Source organism: Podarcis muralis, chromosome 1 (assembly GCF_964188315.1).
Source record: "Podarcis muralis chromosome 1, rPodMur119.hap1.1, whole genome shotgun sequence".
In the NCBI taxonomy this organism is placed as follows: domain Eukaryota; kingdom Metazoa; phylum Chordata; class Lepidosauria; order Squamata; family Lacertidae; genus Podarcis; species Podarcis muralis.
The window spans coordinates 23,030,823-23,050,874 of NC_135655.1; the positions used below are offsets into that span (position 1 = coordinate 23,030,823).

At 41.1% G+C, this 20,052-nt stretch overlaps 1 protein-coding gene across 7 annotated transcripts in view; it reads left to right on the plus strand.

The window, feature by feature from the left end:
* The window catches only part of LOC144324869 (cation channel sperm-associated auxiliary subunit beta-like), a 54,354-nt gene extending 37,852 nt beyond the window's left edge, over nt 1-16,502 (plus strand). For 3 of the 7 annotated variants that reach the window (XM_077924728.1, XM_077924726.1, XM_077924733.1), the window contains 7 exons: nt 382-588; nt 7,260-7,370; nt 8,793-8,903; nt 10,596-10,734; nt 11,610-11,710; nt 14,027-14,101; nt 15,594-16,499. In XM_077924728.1, the coding sequence (XP_077780854.1) occupies nt 382-588; nt 7,260-7,370; nt 8,793-8,903; nt 10,596-10,734; nt 11,610-11,710; nt 14,027-14,101; nt 15,594-15,815 (966 nt within the window). In that variant the 3' untranslated portion in view covers nt 15,816-16,499. Of the gene's footprint in view, nt 1-381; nt 589-7,259; nt 7,371-8,792; nt 8,904-10,595; nt 10,735-11,609; nt 11,711-14,026; nt 14,102-15,593 lie in introns of all 7 variants that reach the window. The other 4 variants (XM_077924738.1, XM_077924734.1, XM_077924731.1 and 1 more) reach the window with 3 other exon arrangements.
* The last annotated feature ends 3,550 nt before the right edge of the window (nt 16,503-20,052 follow it).

Below are 20,052 nucleotides of genomic sequence, written 5' to 3' on the forward strand. Positions count from 1 at the left end.
CACCCACACGCCCATCATGGAAGTCAGTCCCCGCGTGGTGAGATATCAGTTTAGCACGGGGACTGACCGAGTGGGCAGCAGTCTTTGGGCTGGATTAAAGAGCCCCTTGGGCCTTATCCGACCCACAGGCCTTAGTTTGCCAACCCATGCTCTTTGAGTGCGTTATAAACATGCAACACCAGATGGTGCTGGAGAAAAAAACAAACAAAATTCTTTGTGATTTTCCATAGTGTTTGTTTTCTTTTGTTATAACGATTTAATTTCTGACTTATTTATAGTGGGTTTCCCCCCGTGTGTAGATCCATCCCATGATGGGAAGCTAATTATATTCATCTATGTTGGAGACCAAGTAATGTTATGCTTTTTCATAAACATCCCTAGGGTAAAAGCACCATAGCTGTGATCGCATTGGGATCTCTCCGATGTGAAGTGACAACTCTTGTCTTAACGCTGAAGAATTCCTGCTCCTATCTTAAATCAATGCACTATGTTCTATCTGCTAAAACCTCTCCTTCGGACTGGCTAGTTGAGGATGTCAGCGCTGAACCAAATGGCTCAGCGATTGCCAGACTTTTAAAGCAGCTACCGGTAAGGATCCTAAATCCTACATTTTAGTTTAGAATTCTTTCGTACCCTTTCTTAAACGTTCTGAACAGGGGAAGGGCACAGATGTACCCATTGTTCTATGAAGCCCCGGGATACATTTTTCCAAAGCCCCACCCAGGCACAAGACTCCTGAGTTGGATGGATTTAAGTGTGGCCCATGAAACAGAGAGCAATGCTGAGGACATCACTACACTCTCTGGCATCTGTGTCAGTGAAGCAGACAAGTAAAAGCTAACTTTTCTTCTGATAGACGGCAGGGTCAACATTTCCAACTGTCTTTTTAAAAAAAATCAATTTTTTAAATATTTCATTAATAACAATCCTATGGAGGCCACATTAATTCGATGGCAAATCATGCCAAATCACAATACAATCAAAAGAGCCAACTAAACAGTTCCAAATTAAACATCCCGTGTTCTGGATATCAGGAGCTGATGTTATTCCTTGATCCTGCACCAATTCCGATCTTAATCATCTCCAGATCAAAACCTTGGCACTCAATGGCTGATTCATTTCGCAGGTTACATTTCTCTTTCTTCCAAAACACGTCTGTTTCTTAAGTCCGAAATCAGATACATCTTAAAAGAAACAGAGATACCTCCGCTCATGGCGACTGCATCGGGGAGTTTCCAATACGTGCAGTGCTATGCCCTCTGCGTCCCTTCATTACGTCTGGGCTTCAGAGCTCTTCTCAGGATATTTGAATCAGAAGCCCTTTTATTTCCTTTCCCCCCTTTCTTTTCTTTTCCCACTCTTTTATTATTTTCTTTTTTTTTTTTTTGCTTTAAATTTTTATTGAATTTTTCCATAAAATCTCTAGTCATTTCATTTTACACATCACATATTCTATTTTGTTGAACTTCCCACAACTCCCCTGAGAATCATCCAAAGTTATTCTCTTATCTACACATTCCTTATTTCAAGTATCGCTTATAAAAAAAAAAAATTATCCTCATTTACCATCTTGCAATCTTCCTTAAATTTCACAAAGCTTCTTTAAAACACACTAGCGTTATATTCTCCTCACATACAGTTTTCAAATACTCTCTAAATTTTCCCCAGTCCTCCAAAAACTTATGATCTCTTTGAAGTCTGATTTTTCCAGTTAGTTTGTCCAGTTCCGCATAGTCTGTTAGTTTGCTTCTCCATTCGTCCAGGGTCGGTACTTGTTCTTGTTTCCACCTTTGAGCTATCAATGTTCTTGCTGCTGTAATTGCATACTGGAAGAGTTTAAAGTCCCTTCTTTTTATTTCCTTTCTGGTTATCCCTAACAAGAAGGTCTCTGGCTTCTTTACAAAACTGTACTTCAGCATTTTTTTTAACTCATTATATATTGCTTCCCAGAATCCCTTCACTTTCTTACATTCCCACCACATGTGCATGAACGTACCCTCTTTCTCTCTACATCTCCAACATTTGTTACAGATTTTGTATATTTTTCCCAACTTAGCCGGTGTCATATACCATCTGTATACCATTTTCATGGCATTTTCTTTCAACGTTATACATGCGGTGAACTTCAGATTTTCCTTCCATATTTTTTGCCATTCTTCCAGCTCTATACTATACCCTAAGTCTCTGGCCCAATGGATCATTACCTCTTTGACTTCCTCATCCATCGTATGCCATTCCAATAAGATTTTGTACATTTTAGATATTAATTTACAATCATTATTGACAATTTCTGATTGAAACCTCGAATCTTTTTCATTATACCCTTTTTCTTTCACCTCCTTTTTAAACATATCACTTATCTGAAGATAGTGCAGCCAATCAAATACATGTTCTTTTACTTGCTCATATGGTTTTACTCTCCATTTCTCTCCTTCTTTTATCACCAGATCTCCATACGTAATCCAATTACTTCTCATGTTAATTTTTTTGACTCCCATTGCCTCTAGTGGGGATAGCCAATGTGGTACCCCCCTTTCTAATATGTTTTTATATCTGTCCCAAACTTCGATTAAAGATTTCCGGAATATATGGTTTTCAAACGATTTATATCCCTTTTTCTTCTCTTGCCCTAGATAGGCGTGCCACCCGAATCTATTATCAAATCCTTCTAAATCCATTAATTTTGTATTTTTGAGTTTGATCCATTCCCTTATCCAACATAATACAACTTCAAGTCTGGCAGGGCAAATCCTCCTCTTTCTTTTGCGTCCGTTAACAGTTTATATTTGATTCTTGGTTTTTTGCCCTGCCAGATATATCTTGAAATAATTATTTGCCATTCCTTAAAGATTTTTACACCTCTTAATATAGGGATCGTCTGAAATAAAAATAGTATCTTGGGTAGCACATTCATCTTTATCATTGCTATTCTACCCCAAAAGGATAGTTTTAACCTTCCCCACCCTTCCAGGTCTTTCTTAATTCCATTCCACGCCGGGACATAATTGTTTTGAAACAGGTCAATATTTTTCGGTGTTATCCATATTCCCAAATATTTAACCTTCTTAACAATTTCAATTCCCGTTTGCTGCTGTAGCATCTCCATCATTGTTTGGTCCATATTTTTTGTTAGAATTTTAGTTTTTTTCCTATTTAATATAAAACCTGCCACCTCCCCAAATTTTTCCATTTCCTCTAGTACTTCCATTGCATAATTCATCGGGTCTTCCACCGTTATGACCAAATCGTCAGCAAAGGCTTTGATTCTATATTCATTTTGGCCTACTGTTACTCCCTTTATTTTTCCGTTTTTCCTAATTGAGTTCAGAAGAGTCTCTAAAGCCATTATGAACAGTAAGGGTGAGAGCGGGCAGCCCTGTCTAGTACCTTTTGATATCTTAATTTCTTCTGTTATCACATTATTTACTATCAACTTGGCTCTCTGTTCATTATATATAGCCCTTATTCCATTGAGAAAATCGTTCCCCATCTCCAAATATTCCATATTTTTCAACATAAAGTCCCATGATATATTGTCGAATGCCTTTTCGGCATCTACAAACATTATCATTGCTCGTCTCTCGTTCCTGGCTGTCAGATATTCCAATATGTTTATTATGTTTCTCACATTATCCCTCATCTGTCTGCCGGGAAGGAAACCCGCTTGGTCTTCATGAATAATTCTCTGTAGTACCTTTTTTAATCTTTTTGCCATTATTCCTGCAAAAATTTTATAGTCTGTATTTAACAGAGAGATCGGTCTGTAATTCTTTACTTGTGTTGGGTCCGCATCCTCTTTTGGGATAAAGGTTATAAATGCATCCTTCCAGGTTTCTGGAATCTCTCTCTCTTTAAGAATATTATTCAGTACTTCTTTTAATGGTGTCGTCAGGGTTAGCCTCAGCTCCTTATAATACCTTGCTGTAAACCCGTCTGGTCCTGGGGCTTTCCCATTTTTCAAGTCTGTTATAGCCATCTTAATCTCCTCACTATCTATTGGGGTGTTCAGCCTTTCCCTTGCTTCTGTCGAGATCTTTTGCACCTCTTTCTCTTTTAGGTATCTCTCTATTTTCCTCATGTTATTCTTCTCTTTATTCTTATACAATTGACTATAAAAATCCAAAAATCCTTTCCTAATTCCTTTGGGACTGGTTATCTCTTCTTCTTTTATCTTAATCTTTTTAATTGTGCTTTGTTCTTTTCTTTTTTTGATCTGCCAGGCAAGCCATTTTCCTGATTTATTCACGAATTCAAAGTTTTTTTGTCTTAATTTTTTGATATTCCATTCCACCTCCTTATTAATTAGCATTGCAAATTGAATTTGCAAGGCCTTAATACTTTGTTTAATTTTCAAATTATTTGGTTTTTTGATTAGCTTTTGTTCGTTTTCCATAATCTGTTTTAAAATCTCTCTCTTTCCTTTCTCTCTATTCTTCTTTTTGATTGAGTTTTGTTGTATACAAAACCCTCTCATCACCGCCTTTCCTGCATCCCACACTATACTCATTTTCGTTCCTTTGTTACAGTTATCAACAAAATATTCTTTCCATTTCTCCTGTGCCTCTTGTACAAATTTTTGGTCATCAAATAAGTAATCATTCATTCTCCATCTGAATGTTCTTTCCTCATAACCTTTCATTTCTAATCTAATCGGGCTATGATCTGAGATTACTCTTGCTTCAATTTCCACTTGAGAGATTCTTGGAATTAGCTCACCTGAGATCCAAATTTGGTCGATTCTAGACATCGACTGGTTTGGTTCTGAGTAGAATGTGAATTGTTTTTCCAGTGGATGTCGTAACCTCCAAATATCTGTTAAGTTACAGTTTCTAACCAATTCAAAAAATGTTTTGGGTAATTTACCTTCCTTTGTTCCACTATCCCTCAGTCTATCCATTTCTGTTGAGATTACCCCGTTCATATCTCCCATCAGAATTATCTTTTGATCCATATATTCCAACAGTATTTCTTCCAAATTTTTGTAAAAAACAGTTTTGTTTCCATTAGGTGCATAGATCCCGACAATTATTATTTTTTCACCTTGCCAATCAATTTGAACCCCAATAATTCTCCCCTCTTCATCCTTAAAAATTTGTTGGGCTTCTATTTTACTTTTAACATACAAAATCACTCCTCTTTTCTTTTCTTTATCTGAGGATATAAATTCATTTCCGAGTCTTTTATTTATCAAAATTTTCCTATGCCTTTTAGACACGTGTGTTTCTTGCAAGCATATTATATCTAGGTTTTTTTTCTTAAGAAATTGTTCCACTTTGTTCCATTTTTTTTGTCGTTCAAACCATTAATATTCCAACTCCATAATTTTAACGCCATCTTATTTCCGATTTATTATAATAATTCTTACTCCAATTAATTTTATTATAATCTTTCCTCTCCTTCCTCTCCCTCCTCCTCCTCCTCTTCCTCCAGCTCTTCTCCAATTTTCCTCCTTTCACCTGCTTCCTTCATTCCTTTTACCTCCACTCCTCCTGTTGCACCTTTAACTTCTTCTTCATCCTCAATCAATAACTCTTTATATTTCCTCTGAAATTTACCTATTTCTTCTGGACAGGTCAATCTATGCCTTTTGTTTTTATAAGTAAAGGAGATCCCTTCCGGAAACTCCCATTTGAATTCTATATTGTTTTTCTTAAGAATTTTCACCTGTGGCTTATGAGAGTCTCTCCGTTTCAACAGTCTGATTGGTATATCTTTAAAAATAATTATATAACTACCATCAATAGATAGTCTTTTTTCTCTATTTTTTTGGAGTACCAAATTTCTCATGTCTCTATCTTTAAATGTTATAAGGCAGTCCCCTGGGGATTTCTTTGCCTTGGTTGTCCTCACTTTTATCCTAAAAATATTTTGAATCGTACTTTCCACCTCCTCTATCTGGAGCTCCATCCATTGTGCCAATTCTTTTATTAATTTTTGTCTAATATTCTCGCCTTGACTCTCTGGAATCCCCCTCAACCTTAAATTAACTTCCCGTTGTCGAAGTTCATTCATAGAGATTGCATCCCACATTTCTTCTTGGGCTTTATTAGTTTCCAAGAGTCCTACCCTACTTTTATCCTCTTCCCGCTTCAAATCCTTCATTTCCAATTTCATCCTTTTCATTCCTTCCTCTAAAGCGTGAGTTCTTTTCGATACCTCTCTTATTTGCCCTTTAAGTTCATTTACTGTTTCATCTATCTTCCTATCCATTTTCCCAATCTTTAGATCTACCTGTTCTATTTTGGATTCCAGATTCTTCTCACTCTGCCTAATCTCTGCAAACATCTTTAGTATTTCGGTTCTAAAGTCTGATTCTTGCTTGGACCCCTTTCTCTCTGACGGAGTTCCCCCATTCCCGCCTTTCTTTGGTACATGAGACATTTTGTACAGGTATATCTTATTACCCCTATTCGACAAGTTAAAAAAGAAACCTGTTCCGATACTAAAGCTTCCAATCCCCACTCAGGGCCTATCAATCAAGTAATATATGTCTACAGAATTCAGAATAATAAACTCTTTTATTATTTTCATCTTCATGTTTTTTCCCTGCCTTCCTTTGGTCCTGCTTCTGGTGGTGTTGTTTTTATGTCCTCTGCTCTGGGTCAATGAGGGGGTGTATGCACATGAAGGTGAGGGCTGGCTGGTGAAGGACCCTGTGTGAGAGGCAGGGAAGGGAAGGTCTCCCAGGGTGGGAGGCTGGAAGAAGGGAAGCTCCCAGGTGAGATTTGGGAGGAGCCACCCCCTTATGTGTGAGACACGGCTTGAGACCTACCTTTGAGAGAGGATTGCATTTCTCTCTCTCTTTCTGTTTTCATTTAGATTAGTTTGCTTTTGAAATTTGTTCTTTTATCTGTATTAATAAAGCCTTAATAAAATTTTATTTTTTTTTAAAAAAAGAAAGAAATCTGTGCTGCTGGTAATAATTGTATGAATACAGGGTTGGGGAGATGACACAAAGGGGAAACCAGTCTTATTTTTCATCATATAATTTTCCTCTTTTTTCATTTACAAAGATTATCACACAAATAAATTTATACAACCAATTAAAAAACATAAAATCATTGACCCTTTCTGTGCTTATGTTTTATCTTTTATCACTGCATATCCAATTCATATCTATTTACTATTTATCCTTTGTATTTTATTTAAATGATTTTCACTGCACGTTTTTATGTCAGTCCCGCTAACGATTTAAGTTGTTTGCAAAATTTCTTCAAATAACAAATTTTCCCCATTAAAATGTGTTGTTTTCTGTACAGGTGAACTACAGGCCACCATCTGTTTTGGGAATTGCTGTTCCACTCACAGAAAACTTCTATAATGCTGACCCCAGCAAACCTAAACTGAGGGATTATTTTACAAATTCAAAAGTAAGTCTTCATAGCTACTCCTGTAAGAGCTTTGAGAATGCACATTTTAAAAAACTGCTATCCATTTTGCACTCCGTGCTGTTGCATGTTCTTTACATACATATACACGCATTAAGAAAAGAGATTTCTAATTAAGAGGAGAATATTGAAATTCAACTTCCAGATAAGCATTTCTATAGAGTTTGCCCCAGAACTTAGGCATCCTGCTTGCACATACTATAGACTCAACATCTGTCTGCTTCCCACTATAAATAGCTGGTTTTTGCATATTATTCTAAGAAAAATAACCTGAAAACTTGGGCTCAAATCCTTATGTTTTAACTTTATGGCCACCTCATGGCCACCTCATATCACTTGCCAAACCTTTGCAGTAATAGGATAGATAGGATCAGAATATATGTTGACACAATTGCCCAACTACTTTCCACACACTCAAGGTAAATACACTTTAGGAGCAATGGGAACAATTTGAAGCACCCAGAGCAGTCAATATGAGCATTTCCTTTTTTTGCCCTAGGTGAACTCTACTGTCTCACCCCGTTTTACAATCCTCCATGTTTTCCTGTTCTATCAACAAGAGGCAGTAGAGGATTGCATGCATAGCTCCTTTTGCACTATTCCATATATTCAAGATATTGATATTTTACATCTCATTAAAGACTCTCAAAGTCAACAGTATCAAGGCTGCTTAAGAATATGGAGAGTGTAGAGAAGAAAAAGGGAAAGGCTGAAAAGCAGGCAGAGGACTTCATCTGCAAAATCATTTGCTGTCACCCAAGAGCCCCAATGTCCATTCAGCTCATTTGTCTCTTGCTCAAGAGAATGCTTCTCTTCAACCCAACTGCATATCACGCTTCCTGTTCACTAAGGAACAAGAATTGTTGCATAGTTCTCTTTGCCCTGACTCTCCCTTTCTTTCTGACAACCCTTTTCCACCAAATTTGAACACGCAGGGCTCTCCAGTCCACTGATAGTTGAAAAACTATAGACTGATTCAGAGGTCAAATGATTTCAATTGCATATGTTGGTCTACTTTGTAAGCACAGTCGAGAATTGCCTTGATTATACCTTCTTTGGGACACAGGTGGCACTGTGGTCTAAACCACAAAGCCCAGGGCTTGCCGGTCAGAAGGTCGGCGGTTCAAATCCCCACAACAGGGTGAGCTCCCATTGTTCGGTCCCAGCTCCTGCCCACCTAGCAGTTCGAAAGCACATCAAGTGCAAGCAGCGGGAAGGTAAACAGCATTTCTGTGTGCTGCTCTGGTTCGCCAGAAGTGGCTTTGTCATTCTGGCCTCATGACCCGGAAGCTGTCTGCAGACAAACCCTGGCTCACTCGGCCAGTAAAGCGAGATGAGCGCCACAACCCCAGAGTCGTCCGTGACTGGACCTAACAGCCAGGGGTCCCTTTACTTTTCCAACAGAATTCTGGACGGTACAAGCAATGTGCTGGCAAGTCAAAGCGCTCCGAATGTGGATGTACAGAAAATATGAAGCTGTCCTTTTCTGTTGCCTTTTCTGATTGCAAGGAGAAGGTAAGGGCTATGCCTACATGTGCAGCTTTTTGTTTGTTATTCGGAGGAGATATGTAGTATAGTCATACCTCGGGTTGAATGTGCTTCAGGTTGAGCGCTTTCGGGTTGCGCTCCGCTGCAACCCGGAAGTGACAGAGTGTGTTACTTCCGGGTTTCGCCACTCGCGCACGCACAGACGCTCATAATGACGTCACACGCATGCGCGGAAGTGGCAAAACGCGACCCGCACATGCGCAGACGCGCCGTTGCATCTTACGTTCTATTCAGGATGCAAACGAGGCTCCAGAACGGATGCCGTTCACATCTGGAGGTACCACTGTATCCTGGAACCATTACATCCAGTATGTAAAGTACCGGGTATATCAAAATAACAGTACGTTAAGAAACCTAAGAAGGCAAAAATACCCTTAGCTACTGCTGAGAAGATGACAATGTTGTGACAGGCAAATATCTTTGGGGAGGGAATTCCGCAAATGGGGCATCATAGCCAATAAATCTTTTCTCTGGCTGCCTTCTGCCACACCTCAGATGGTGGGGACACCTGAAAGAGAATTTCTAAAGACTCCCATGGTTCTTCAAGGTGCTTGGGTCCCAAGCTGTATAGGGCTTTAAAGGCGAACTTAGAAATGGACTGGTAGCTAGTGAAGCCTTTTGAGCCACTCACAGTTACTAACTTAGCAGCTGTATTCTGCAGTAACTGCAATTTCTGAGCAGTCTCCAAAGGTAGCCCCAGATGCAACCCAATACAGTAGTCAATCCTTGTTTCCAGATAACTGTGGCCAGGCTATCGCTTTCCAGAAGAAGCTGCAGCTGGCACACCAGCCTAAATTAATGTGAGAGACATTCCTTCCCACAAAGGCTTATCTGGTTCTCCATTGACAAAGCTATATTTAGGAGTGTGCTCAATCTAAGAATTTAATCCTATAGAGCAGTGTTTCCCAGCCGTTTCCCAACCATGGCCCTCTTCTGACCTTGTGTTCTTCCTGTGGCCCACCCCACATGGACGCAGCCAAGAGGGGGGCATTGGGGCAGCTGTCTTCCTATAAGTAAAAATCAATTAAAATCCATGCAGAGCCGGTGGAACGCTGCCGACGGGCCCTACGCTCATCGGCAACATCTGATGGCCCTGATCCACTAAGCGCTGAGGTGGATTGCACCCTGCACCTTGCAGAGTCAGGCCAGGCTGCCACCGAACCCAGCACTGGCAGCAACAACAAGCAACTCTGGCTCGCCCAGCCCTACCCATTGCCACCCCACCACCGCACTTAGCTGACCTGGGAGTTCTGGACTGCGGGCTCTACTGGTCAAAACGGGAGCCTCAGCGATTGCCCTCTCTTTCTGGAAAAAAACCAGGACTGCTCCAAGAAAACACATGTGGCAAAAAGGAACGTTAGGCCCTGCTGGGCTGCCTCCTTACCAGCTTGTGAAACGCTACTTTAGAAGGAGTGCAACCTTATGCATAACAGATTTAACAGATGTGCCACCTACCCACAGAATCTCAGACCTTCTGGGACTGATTTTCAGTCCATTGGATTTCATTCAGCTCATTACCAATTTGTAGGTCCAGCATCAGACTTCCTATTTAGCAGAACTAAACCAGATTATGTAAATACTTACATTTGTGTCGTTCCATGTCTTTCCATGCAGGCATCATTTTAATGTCAGTGATTTCTATATATGTTTCATTGCCAGGCCCTGCGAATGAAATTCCCAGTATCAAGGCTTCCTCTCTATTTCACCATTGAGGATGAGGGTCGTTCTGTAAATCTGACATCTCCTTATTTTATCACAATCATAGAAGTCAACAACAGAACCAACTGGAAAGTTTCAGGTAAGGAGCAGAAGAATCTTGGGATTCATCATTGTCTTACATATCAGAGAGGTTCTGTTGGAAATACTTGTCGTCAATGTATTTTCAGGCTCTCTTTCTTGCCCTATAGTAGGTGTGAGGAACCTTTGGTCCCCTGTATGTTGCTGAATTCCCATCATCCCTATCCATTGGCCATGCCTGCTGGGGCTGTTGCAAGTTCTAGTTCAGGGAAGACTTGATGTGGAAAGATTTGAATCTAGTCCAATTCTTTCTGCATGCAAAACCTATTACACCCACAGACCCTTAAGGCCTGAAACAAGCATAACGCAACCCATTGGTTTACCATGGGTACACCCTTCCCCCTAGCTGTTCTTCCTCCTCTAGTTCTCCTGCTAGCTTTTACCATGACTAATAGTTATGGTGGCACTTCGGCTATAACAAAGAGGAGTTCAGGTTAACCAACATTTCATATGAATGTTTGTCCACACCCCTCCTTTTTCACCCACTCTTGATAATTACCAGTAATCACTGTTAGTGCTTTTTTCTGGAGGGATTCAGGGGTACACATAACCCTAAACATTTTGTGAATCTAAGTTTGGCCTCATTGAGGGGCAGTATTTCAATATGAGTAGAAAAATGAGAGTACCCCTAAACTTTTTTTTAGAAAAAAAGCACTGCTGTTTGTTAACCTCTGGAAAGCCGCTGTAGAAGACCCTGTGCAGCTCTAATACATCATGGTGTGCCTCTGATACCTTTCTTGTACCTTTCTCATGTACTTTTACATTACATGAGAAATAGATCTGGCTATTCATCTGTATTCAGGCCCTACTGAAATGTAAAAAAGAAGGAAGAAACTCAAACCTTCCACTCTGCGACTGTTTTAACTGTTTTTTCAGGTACCAATCAAACATCAAGTATGTTAAAAATGAAAACATATTTGGAGCACAGACTCAAAACTGAACTGTATAATCCAGATGGCCTATCTATAACGATAACTGTAAGTGCCAGAGAAAATACATACAGTGCTACCTCAGGTTACAAACACCTTGGGTTACAAACACTTTGGGTTACAGACTCCACTAACCTGGAAGTAGTACCTTGGGTTAAGAATTTTACCTGAGGATGAGAACAGAAATTGCATGCTGGCGGCGCAGCGGCAGTGGGAGGCCCCATTAGCTAAAGTGGTACCTCAGGTTGAGAACGGTTTCAGGTTAAGAACAGACCTCCGAAATGAATTAAGTTCGTAACCAGAGGTACCACTGTACTTTGAACGAAAAGACCAAACCTTAAACCCAAACTCTTCTTACCTTAAAATCTTTGTACCAGGGTGGTCCAACTTTTCAAACAAAGTGGGTCACAAGAGTACTCAAAACCTTTCAAGGTGCCCCAGTTTTCCTGCATCATCCCAGAATTTGAAGAAGCCATCCCAGCTTCTGATTTGATCCTAGAATGTCCCATTCACCCCCTCCAGTGCCACTGCTGACCCTGGGCAGGAGGATGCTGCACTTTCGCACAAGTCAGCATGGCACCAAAAGACATACGTCCTGATTTTCATCAGAGGAATGTTGGTGCCATGCTGACTTGTCGGTGACACGGAACCTGCGGGTCACACAAAGCCTTGTCATGTGGGCAGGTGGTGTGGTGTAGTGGAACAAGGCCTAAAATTGATGCACGCCCCACCCCCCTGTGCTGCCTTCCCAAAGCTGGGTAATAAAGGCACCAGACCTTGGGAAGGAGACAGGAGGGCTCTAGGATCCTGTCAGCCCTCACAGCTCCTTCCCAGCACTTACCCAACTTAGAGAAGGCAGCACAAGGGGAGGGGGCATCAGGTGTTGCTGAGGGGTGGGGGGGGGAAACTTTGAGGTCCACATGCAGCCCTTGGACCACATGTTGGGACACTGTGCAATATACATTTGACATTGTGGTGCTGTGGTCTAGTTATCTCCCGCTTGGACTACTGCAATGTGCTCTACATGGGGCTACCTTTGAAGGTGACCCGGAAATTACAACTAATCCAGAATGCGGCCGCTAGACTGGTGACTGGGGGCAGCCGCCAAGACCACATAACACCAGTCTTGAAAGACCTACATTGGCTCCCAGTACGTTTCCGAGCACAATTCAAAGTGATGGTGTTGACCTTTAAAGCCCTAAACAGCCTCAGCCCAGTATACCTGAAGGAGCGTCTCCACCCCCATCGTTCTGCCCGGAAACTGAGATCCAGCGCCGAGGGCCTTCTGGCGGTTCCCTCATTGCGAGAAGCAAAGCTACAGGGAACCAGGCAGGGGGCCTTCTTGGTAGTGGCGCCCGCCCTGTGGAACGCCCTCCCATTAGATGTCAAAGCGATAAACAACTACCCGACATTCAGAAGACATCTTAAGGCAGCCCTGTTCAGGGAAGTTTTTAATGTGTGATTTTACGGTATTTTTGGTTTCTGTGGAAGCCGCCCAGAGTGGCTGGGGAAACCCAGCCAGATGGGCGGGGTACAAATAAATAAATATAATAATAATAATAATAATAATAATAATAATAATAATTACTGTGGTCTAAACCACTGAGCCTAAGGTCAGCGGTTTGAATCCCTGCAACGGGGTTCGGTACCTGCTCCTGCCAACCTAGCAGTTCGAAAGCACATCAAAGTGCAAGTAGATAAATAGGTACTGCTCTGGCAGGAAGGTAAACGGCATTTCCGTGCGCTGCTCTGGTTTGCCAGAAGTGGCTTAGTCATGCTGGCCATATGACCCGGAAGCTGTCTGTGGACAAACGCCGGCTCCCTCGGCCTATAGAGCGAGATGAACGCCACAACCCCAGAGTCGTCTGCGACTGGACCTAACGGTCAGGGGTACCTTTACCTTTTTAATTTGCATATTAATTCAAAATCTCAGAAATTTTCTGTTCCAAGGATATAACACAGTTGCTAGCAACACTGATTTTTAGGCTGTAGTTATACAAACAATTGAATGCATGTAAGGTGCTTTTCTCAATAAGCAGCTCCTGTCTGTTCTACGTGGTACTGCACATTATTTCTGTGAAACATTTCAAGTGAACATGAACACTTTATATTTCGGTTATAGCTTATGACATTTAAGAGAATCGATTTTTTAAGAAATGGAGCAGCAATATTGAGGCAATATTGCACCATGTGCCACATTGCAGTTCAGCCAGCCATATCTATATTTCTGTTCAGGTCATACAAAACACTTATTTTCTTTCAGCAACCAGATCACCTTAATAGCCAAGGATTACAGTTTTAATTTAAAAAATGAAAACAAATGTTGCTGCATATTAGTAACAACTTTCCCCCCCTTTCCAACAGGGATCTGAGCTTTTCCATTTCAGGGTATCAACTATTCCTGGAGTCTCCTTTTGTAACTTATTTGACGAATTTCAGGTATTGTCACTAGCTCTTTTTTAAAAACAACAACACACAAATTACACACAGAATGAATTAACAAACATAAAATAGGATACGAGATTGTACAAAATGTTCCCACATATTTAGCCCTTACTTCAGCACATTCCCAGAGAACAGCAGGAATTAGCGGGTGCAAGGGGGACTGGACTGGAGAAGGACACTTTAGGGAACGCACAGAAGTGGAAGCTAAAGCAGACTGGAGCGCATATATATATATATATATATATATATCCTCATACAGGGTGTGTTTTTTAAAAGAGGCCCCGTGGAACATGTGTACTCTGTATCCACAGGGCCTCTTCTAAAGGACTCACCCTGTATATATGAATGACTTTCTGGATGCCAAGGCCCAGGTCTGAGGCAAGTACTCTTTAGTGAGAGAAGCCCAGCAGATATTTAAATAGCACAACTGTGACTTCAGTCATTGACTAAAAACACTGCAAGGCAGGAGTAGCCTCTTATCTCACAAAGGCTTTGAATGGTGCCTGAAGATTTTGCTTTGTCACTTCTGTTGTACAAGCTCTAGAAACTGTGTAGCGTTTTTTTAATTAAAGTTCAGAGTTTGGGCCATGTGCTGGCTCTGGCACAGCAATATGCCCCCTGCCCTCTTGGCAGGCCTGCCAGTGCCAAACATATGACCATGGAAAGGCTGCCATCTCAAACAAGAGCTGATAGAGTCACTTGGATAATCTGGGCCAGGTTAACTTTCTGCTCCAGCCTTTCCAATTTAATGCCTTCCAGGTGATTTGGGACTGCAAAGGGCTAATGGGGATGGGAGTCCCAAATGTCTGGGAACAGTGGCGTAGCGTGGGTTGTCAGCACCCGGGGCAAGGCAAATAATTTGCGCCCCCTAACCCGTGGATTTGCGCCCCCTAACCCATGGATTTGCGCCCCCTAACCTGTGGATTTGCCCTAACCCCAGATGTTGCGCCCAGTGCTGCCGCCCCCCCCTGCACCCCCCACGCTACGCCACTGTCTGGGAAGGCTAGTCTGCTCTGGCTGGCAGCACCTCTCCAATATTTCAGGGAGAGTTCCTTCCTAGCCATGCTACCCCAAATCTTTCTGAAGTAGAAATAGTAGTAGTAACTGAACCTTTGGCCTTTTGTAAGCAAAACGTGCTTTACCACTGAACTGTGAGCCTTCCCTCATAGAACTGATTGTCTGAGAATACAAGGAAAAACCTATGCTTAACAAAGAGAGCCATACTTTCTTAGCCCATACTTTTCTGGGTATTTTATTTTACGAGGTACAATATAATACAGTATCTTGCAACAAACCACATGCAATGCTTACCAAATTGCTTTCCCTATAAACTCAGATGACTGCTTCTCTTCCCCCACCACTTAGATTTGCATATGCCAGCTTTCGCTATCACTTAGACCAGTTTCACTATCTTGTTGTCAACAGGGTGAACAATAGTCAATTTAAAGGGAAGTGACTGTTGGAATTACAATATTTTCTGTTGCAGATTTATATTGACGATTCTCCACTGGCATTCCCAGGAAACTCTCTTATCACTTCAATGACGACTATTTTAATGGGAGGCATTATTTTTGTGGCATTTATTCTGTATGTATTTGAAATTGAGATATGGAACTTCTTAAAAAGGAAACTAAGAAGAAATAAAGTGGCATCAAAACCCCCACCCAAGAGAGATTCAGTAAATTCTGGTGATTCTGCAGGAAGTTGACTGGCAATAGTAATAACGTTATAATAATGTGTTGGTTTTTAAGACCCCCTATTGCTTTTATCAGTAACTATGTACCACAAATGTTAATGGTATTTTTTTGGAATGAACATATGTACAACTATTTCATCTTTAGCTGTAGTCTTTCTGTTTAGGAAAAATATTTTTGAAAAGATGTGATGAATTTTCACTTGTTGTTCCTTAGGATGAAACGCATTTAGTAGCTGCTTGTCATGAATTTTACTGAAGTTTATTGGGCAAGATTCCCCCCCCCCTCCGAAAATGTCACTGAAGCAGCATACAATAAAATAGTTCTCATATTTAAAATACACTGCATTGCTAAATGTGTCTACTTACGCCTCTGTTTATTTTAATGTACAGGTTATTTCTGGAACTCTCTAGCTTTCTCCATAATCCAGCGCATGTTTGCAATTTGGTCTCTGGTTCCTCTGCCCCTTTGAAATCCAGCTTGCACTTCTGGGAGTTCTCGGTCCACATACTGCTTAAGCCTGTCTTGTAGAATTTTAAGCATAACCTTGCTAATGTGTGAAATGAGTGCAATTGTGTGCTAGTTGGAGCATTCTTTGGCACTGCCCTTCTTTGGGATTAGGATGTAGACTCATCTTCTCCAATCCTCTGGCCACTGCTGAGTTTTCCAGCATATTGAGTGTAGCACCTTAACAGCATCATCTTTTAAATTTTTAAGTAGTTCAGCTGGAATATCATCACTTCCACTGGCCTTGTTATTAGCAGTCCTTTCTAAGGCCCATTTGACTTCACTCTCCAGGATGTCTGGCTCAAGGTCAGCAACCAGACTGCCTGGGGTGTATGAGACATCCATATCTTTCTGGTATAATTCTTCTGTGTATTCTTGCCACCTCTTATTGATGTCTTGTGCTTCTGTTAGGTCCTTATCACTTTTGTCCTTTATTATGGTAATCTTTGTACAAAATGTTCCTTTCATATCTCCAATTTTCTTGAACAGATCTCTGGTTTTTACCATTCTATTGTTTTCCTCTATTTCTTTGCATTGCTCGTTTAAGAAGGCCCTCTTGTCTCTCCTTGCTATTTTTCAGAAATCTGCATTCAATTTCCTTTATCCTTCACTATCTCCCTCGCATTTTGCTTGCCTTCTCTCCCCCGCTATTTGTAAGGCCTCGTTGGACAGCCACTTTGCTTCCTCGCATTTCCTTTTCATTGGGATGGTTTTCATTGCTGCCTCCTGTATAATGTTGCGAGCCTCCATCCATAGTTCTTCAGGCACTCTGTCCACTAAATCTAAATCCTTAAACCTGTTCCACAGTTCCACTGTGTATTCATAAGGGATTTGATTTAGATTGTATCTTACTGGCCCCGTGGTTTTTCCTACTTTCTTCAGTTTAAGCTTGAATTTTGCTATAAGAAGCTGATGATCTGAGCCACAGTCAGCTCCAGGTCTTCTTTTTGCTGACTGTATAGAGCTTCTCCATCTTTGGCTGCAGAGAATATAATCAATCTGATTTCGATGCTGCCCATCTGGTGATGTCCATGTGATGTCTCTTGTGTTGTTGGAAAAGAGTGTTTGTGATGACCAGCTTGTTCTCTTGACAGAACTCTATTAGCCTTTGCCCTGCTTCGTTTTGAACTCCAAGGCCAAACTTGCCAGTTGTTCCTTTTATCTCTTGACTCCCTACTTTAGCATTCCAATCCCCTATAATGAGAAGAACATCCTTCTTTGGTGTCATTTCTAGAAGGTGTTGTAAGTCTTCATAGAATTGGTCAATTTCAGTTTCTTCAGCACCGGTAGTTCGTACATAAACTTGGATTACTGTGATGTTAAAAGGTCTGCCTTCGATTCATATCAATATCATTCTATCATTTTTGAGATTGCATCCCAGTACAGCTTTCGCCACTCTTTTGTTGACTATGAGGGCCACTCCATTTCTTTTACGGGATTCTTGCCCGCAGTAGTAGATATGATGGTCATCCGAACTGAATTCACCCATTCCTGTCCATTTTAGTTCCCTGATGCTCAGGATGTCAATATTCTTGCCATCTCATTTTTGACCACATCCAGCTTACCAAGGTTCATGGTTCTTACATTCCAGGTTCCTATGCAAAATTTTTCATTACAGCATTGGACTTTCCTTTCGCTTCCAGGCATATCCGCAACTGAGTGACCAGCCGCTTCATCAGCTCTCAATCTCCTTGTACTTGTCCTCTGCTCTTCCTCAGTAACTTGTTGGATGCCTTCCGACCTGAGGGACTCATCTTCCTTCTACTTCTACTTATGCTTCATTGACTATGCAAAAGCCTTTGACTGTGTCGACCACAGCAAACTATGGCAAGTTCTTAAAGAAATGGGAGTGCCTGATCACCTCATCTGTCTCCTGAGAAATCTCTATGTGGGACAAGAAGCTACAGTTAGAACTGGATATGGAACAACTGATTGGTTCAAAATTGGGAAAGGAGTACGGCAAGGCTGTATATTGTCTCCCTGCTTATTTAACTTATATGCAGAATTCATCATGTGAAAGGCTGGGCTGGATGAATCCCAAGACGGAATTAAGATTGCCAGAAGAAATATCAACAACCTCAGATATGCTGATGACACAACCTTGATGGCAGAAAGTGGGGAGGAATTAAAGAATCTTTTACTGAGGGTGAAAGAGGAGAGCGCAAAATATGGTCTGAAGCTCAACATCAAAAAACCCGAAGATCATGGCCACTGGGCCCATCACCTCCTGGCAAATAGAAGGGGAAGAAATGGAGGCAGTGAGAGATTTTACTTTCTTTCTTGGGCTCCATGATCACTGCAAATGGTGACAGCAGCCACGAAATTAAAAGACACCTGCTTCTTGGGAGAAAAGCAATGACAAACCTAGACAGCATCTTAAAAAGTAGAGACATCACCTTGCCAACAAAGGTCCGTATAGTAAAAGCTATGGTTTTCCCAGTAGTAATGTATGGAAGTGAGAGCTGGACCATAAAGAAGGCTGATCGCCAAAGAATTGATGCTTTTGAATTATGGTGCTGGAGGAGACTCTTGAGAGTCCCATGGACTGCAAGAAGATCAAACCTATCCATTCTAAAAGAAATCAGCCCTGAGTGCTCACTGGAAGGACAGATCATGAAGTTGAGGCTACAATACTTTGGCCACCTCATGAGAAGAGAGGACTCCCTGGAAAAGACCCTGATGTTGGGAAAGATGGAGGGCACAAGGAGAAGGGGACGACAGAGGACGAGATGGTTGGACAGTGTTCTCAAGGCTACCAGCATGAGTTTGACTAAACTGTGGGAGGCAGTGGAAGACAGAGGTGCCTGGCATGCTCTGGTCCAGGGGGTCACGAAGAGTCGGACACGACTAAACGACTAAACAACAATATTTCTGCAGTACAATTTTATCCACTGGATCATGGTCATCAAAAGTTACAAATCCAAAGCCCCTCTTTTTACCAGATTGTCTGTCTGTAATTATTTCTTTTTTTTATAATTTTTTTTATTGATTTTCCAACATAAAATAAACACAATACAATTCACAATACACCAACAAACAAAAAACATATAAACATGTATAATTTCATAACCTCCTTTTCTTAAGCTTATTTCGCCGGCTTCCCCATGCCTCCCTTTTCTGCATCCCTTTTTTAAAGTTTTCTCAGCAACCCCTCACTTCATTAACATATTTGTTCATTTTCTTTGATCTTATCTCTCTTACCCAGTCATTTACAGCTGTAATTCTATTTTTCAAATACCCTTGACATTTTAACACTCATTAATTTTATAACAATTCTTAAGATAATCTTTGTACTTCTTCCAGTCTTCTTCCACCGTCTCTTTTCCTTGGTCACGGATTCTGCCAGTCATCTCAGCCAGTCCCATATAGTCAATCACCTTCATCTGCCATTCTTCCAGTGTGGGTAGTTCTTGTGTCTTCCAATACTTTGCTAAGAGAATCCTTGCTGCTGTGGTAGCATACATAAAAAACATCCTATCCTTCCTTGACACCAATTGGCCGACCATGCCCAGGAGAAAGGCCTCTGGTTTCTTGTGAAAGGTACATTTAAGGACCTTCTTAATTTCATTATAAATCATTTCCCAGAAAGCCTTAATCCTCGGGCATGTCCACCAAAGGTGATAAAAGGTACCTTCAGTCTCATTACATTTCCAGCATTTATTATTGGGCAAATGATAGATTTTTGCAAGCTTGACTGGGGTCATGTACCACCTATAAATCATTTTCATAATATTCTCTCTTAAG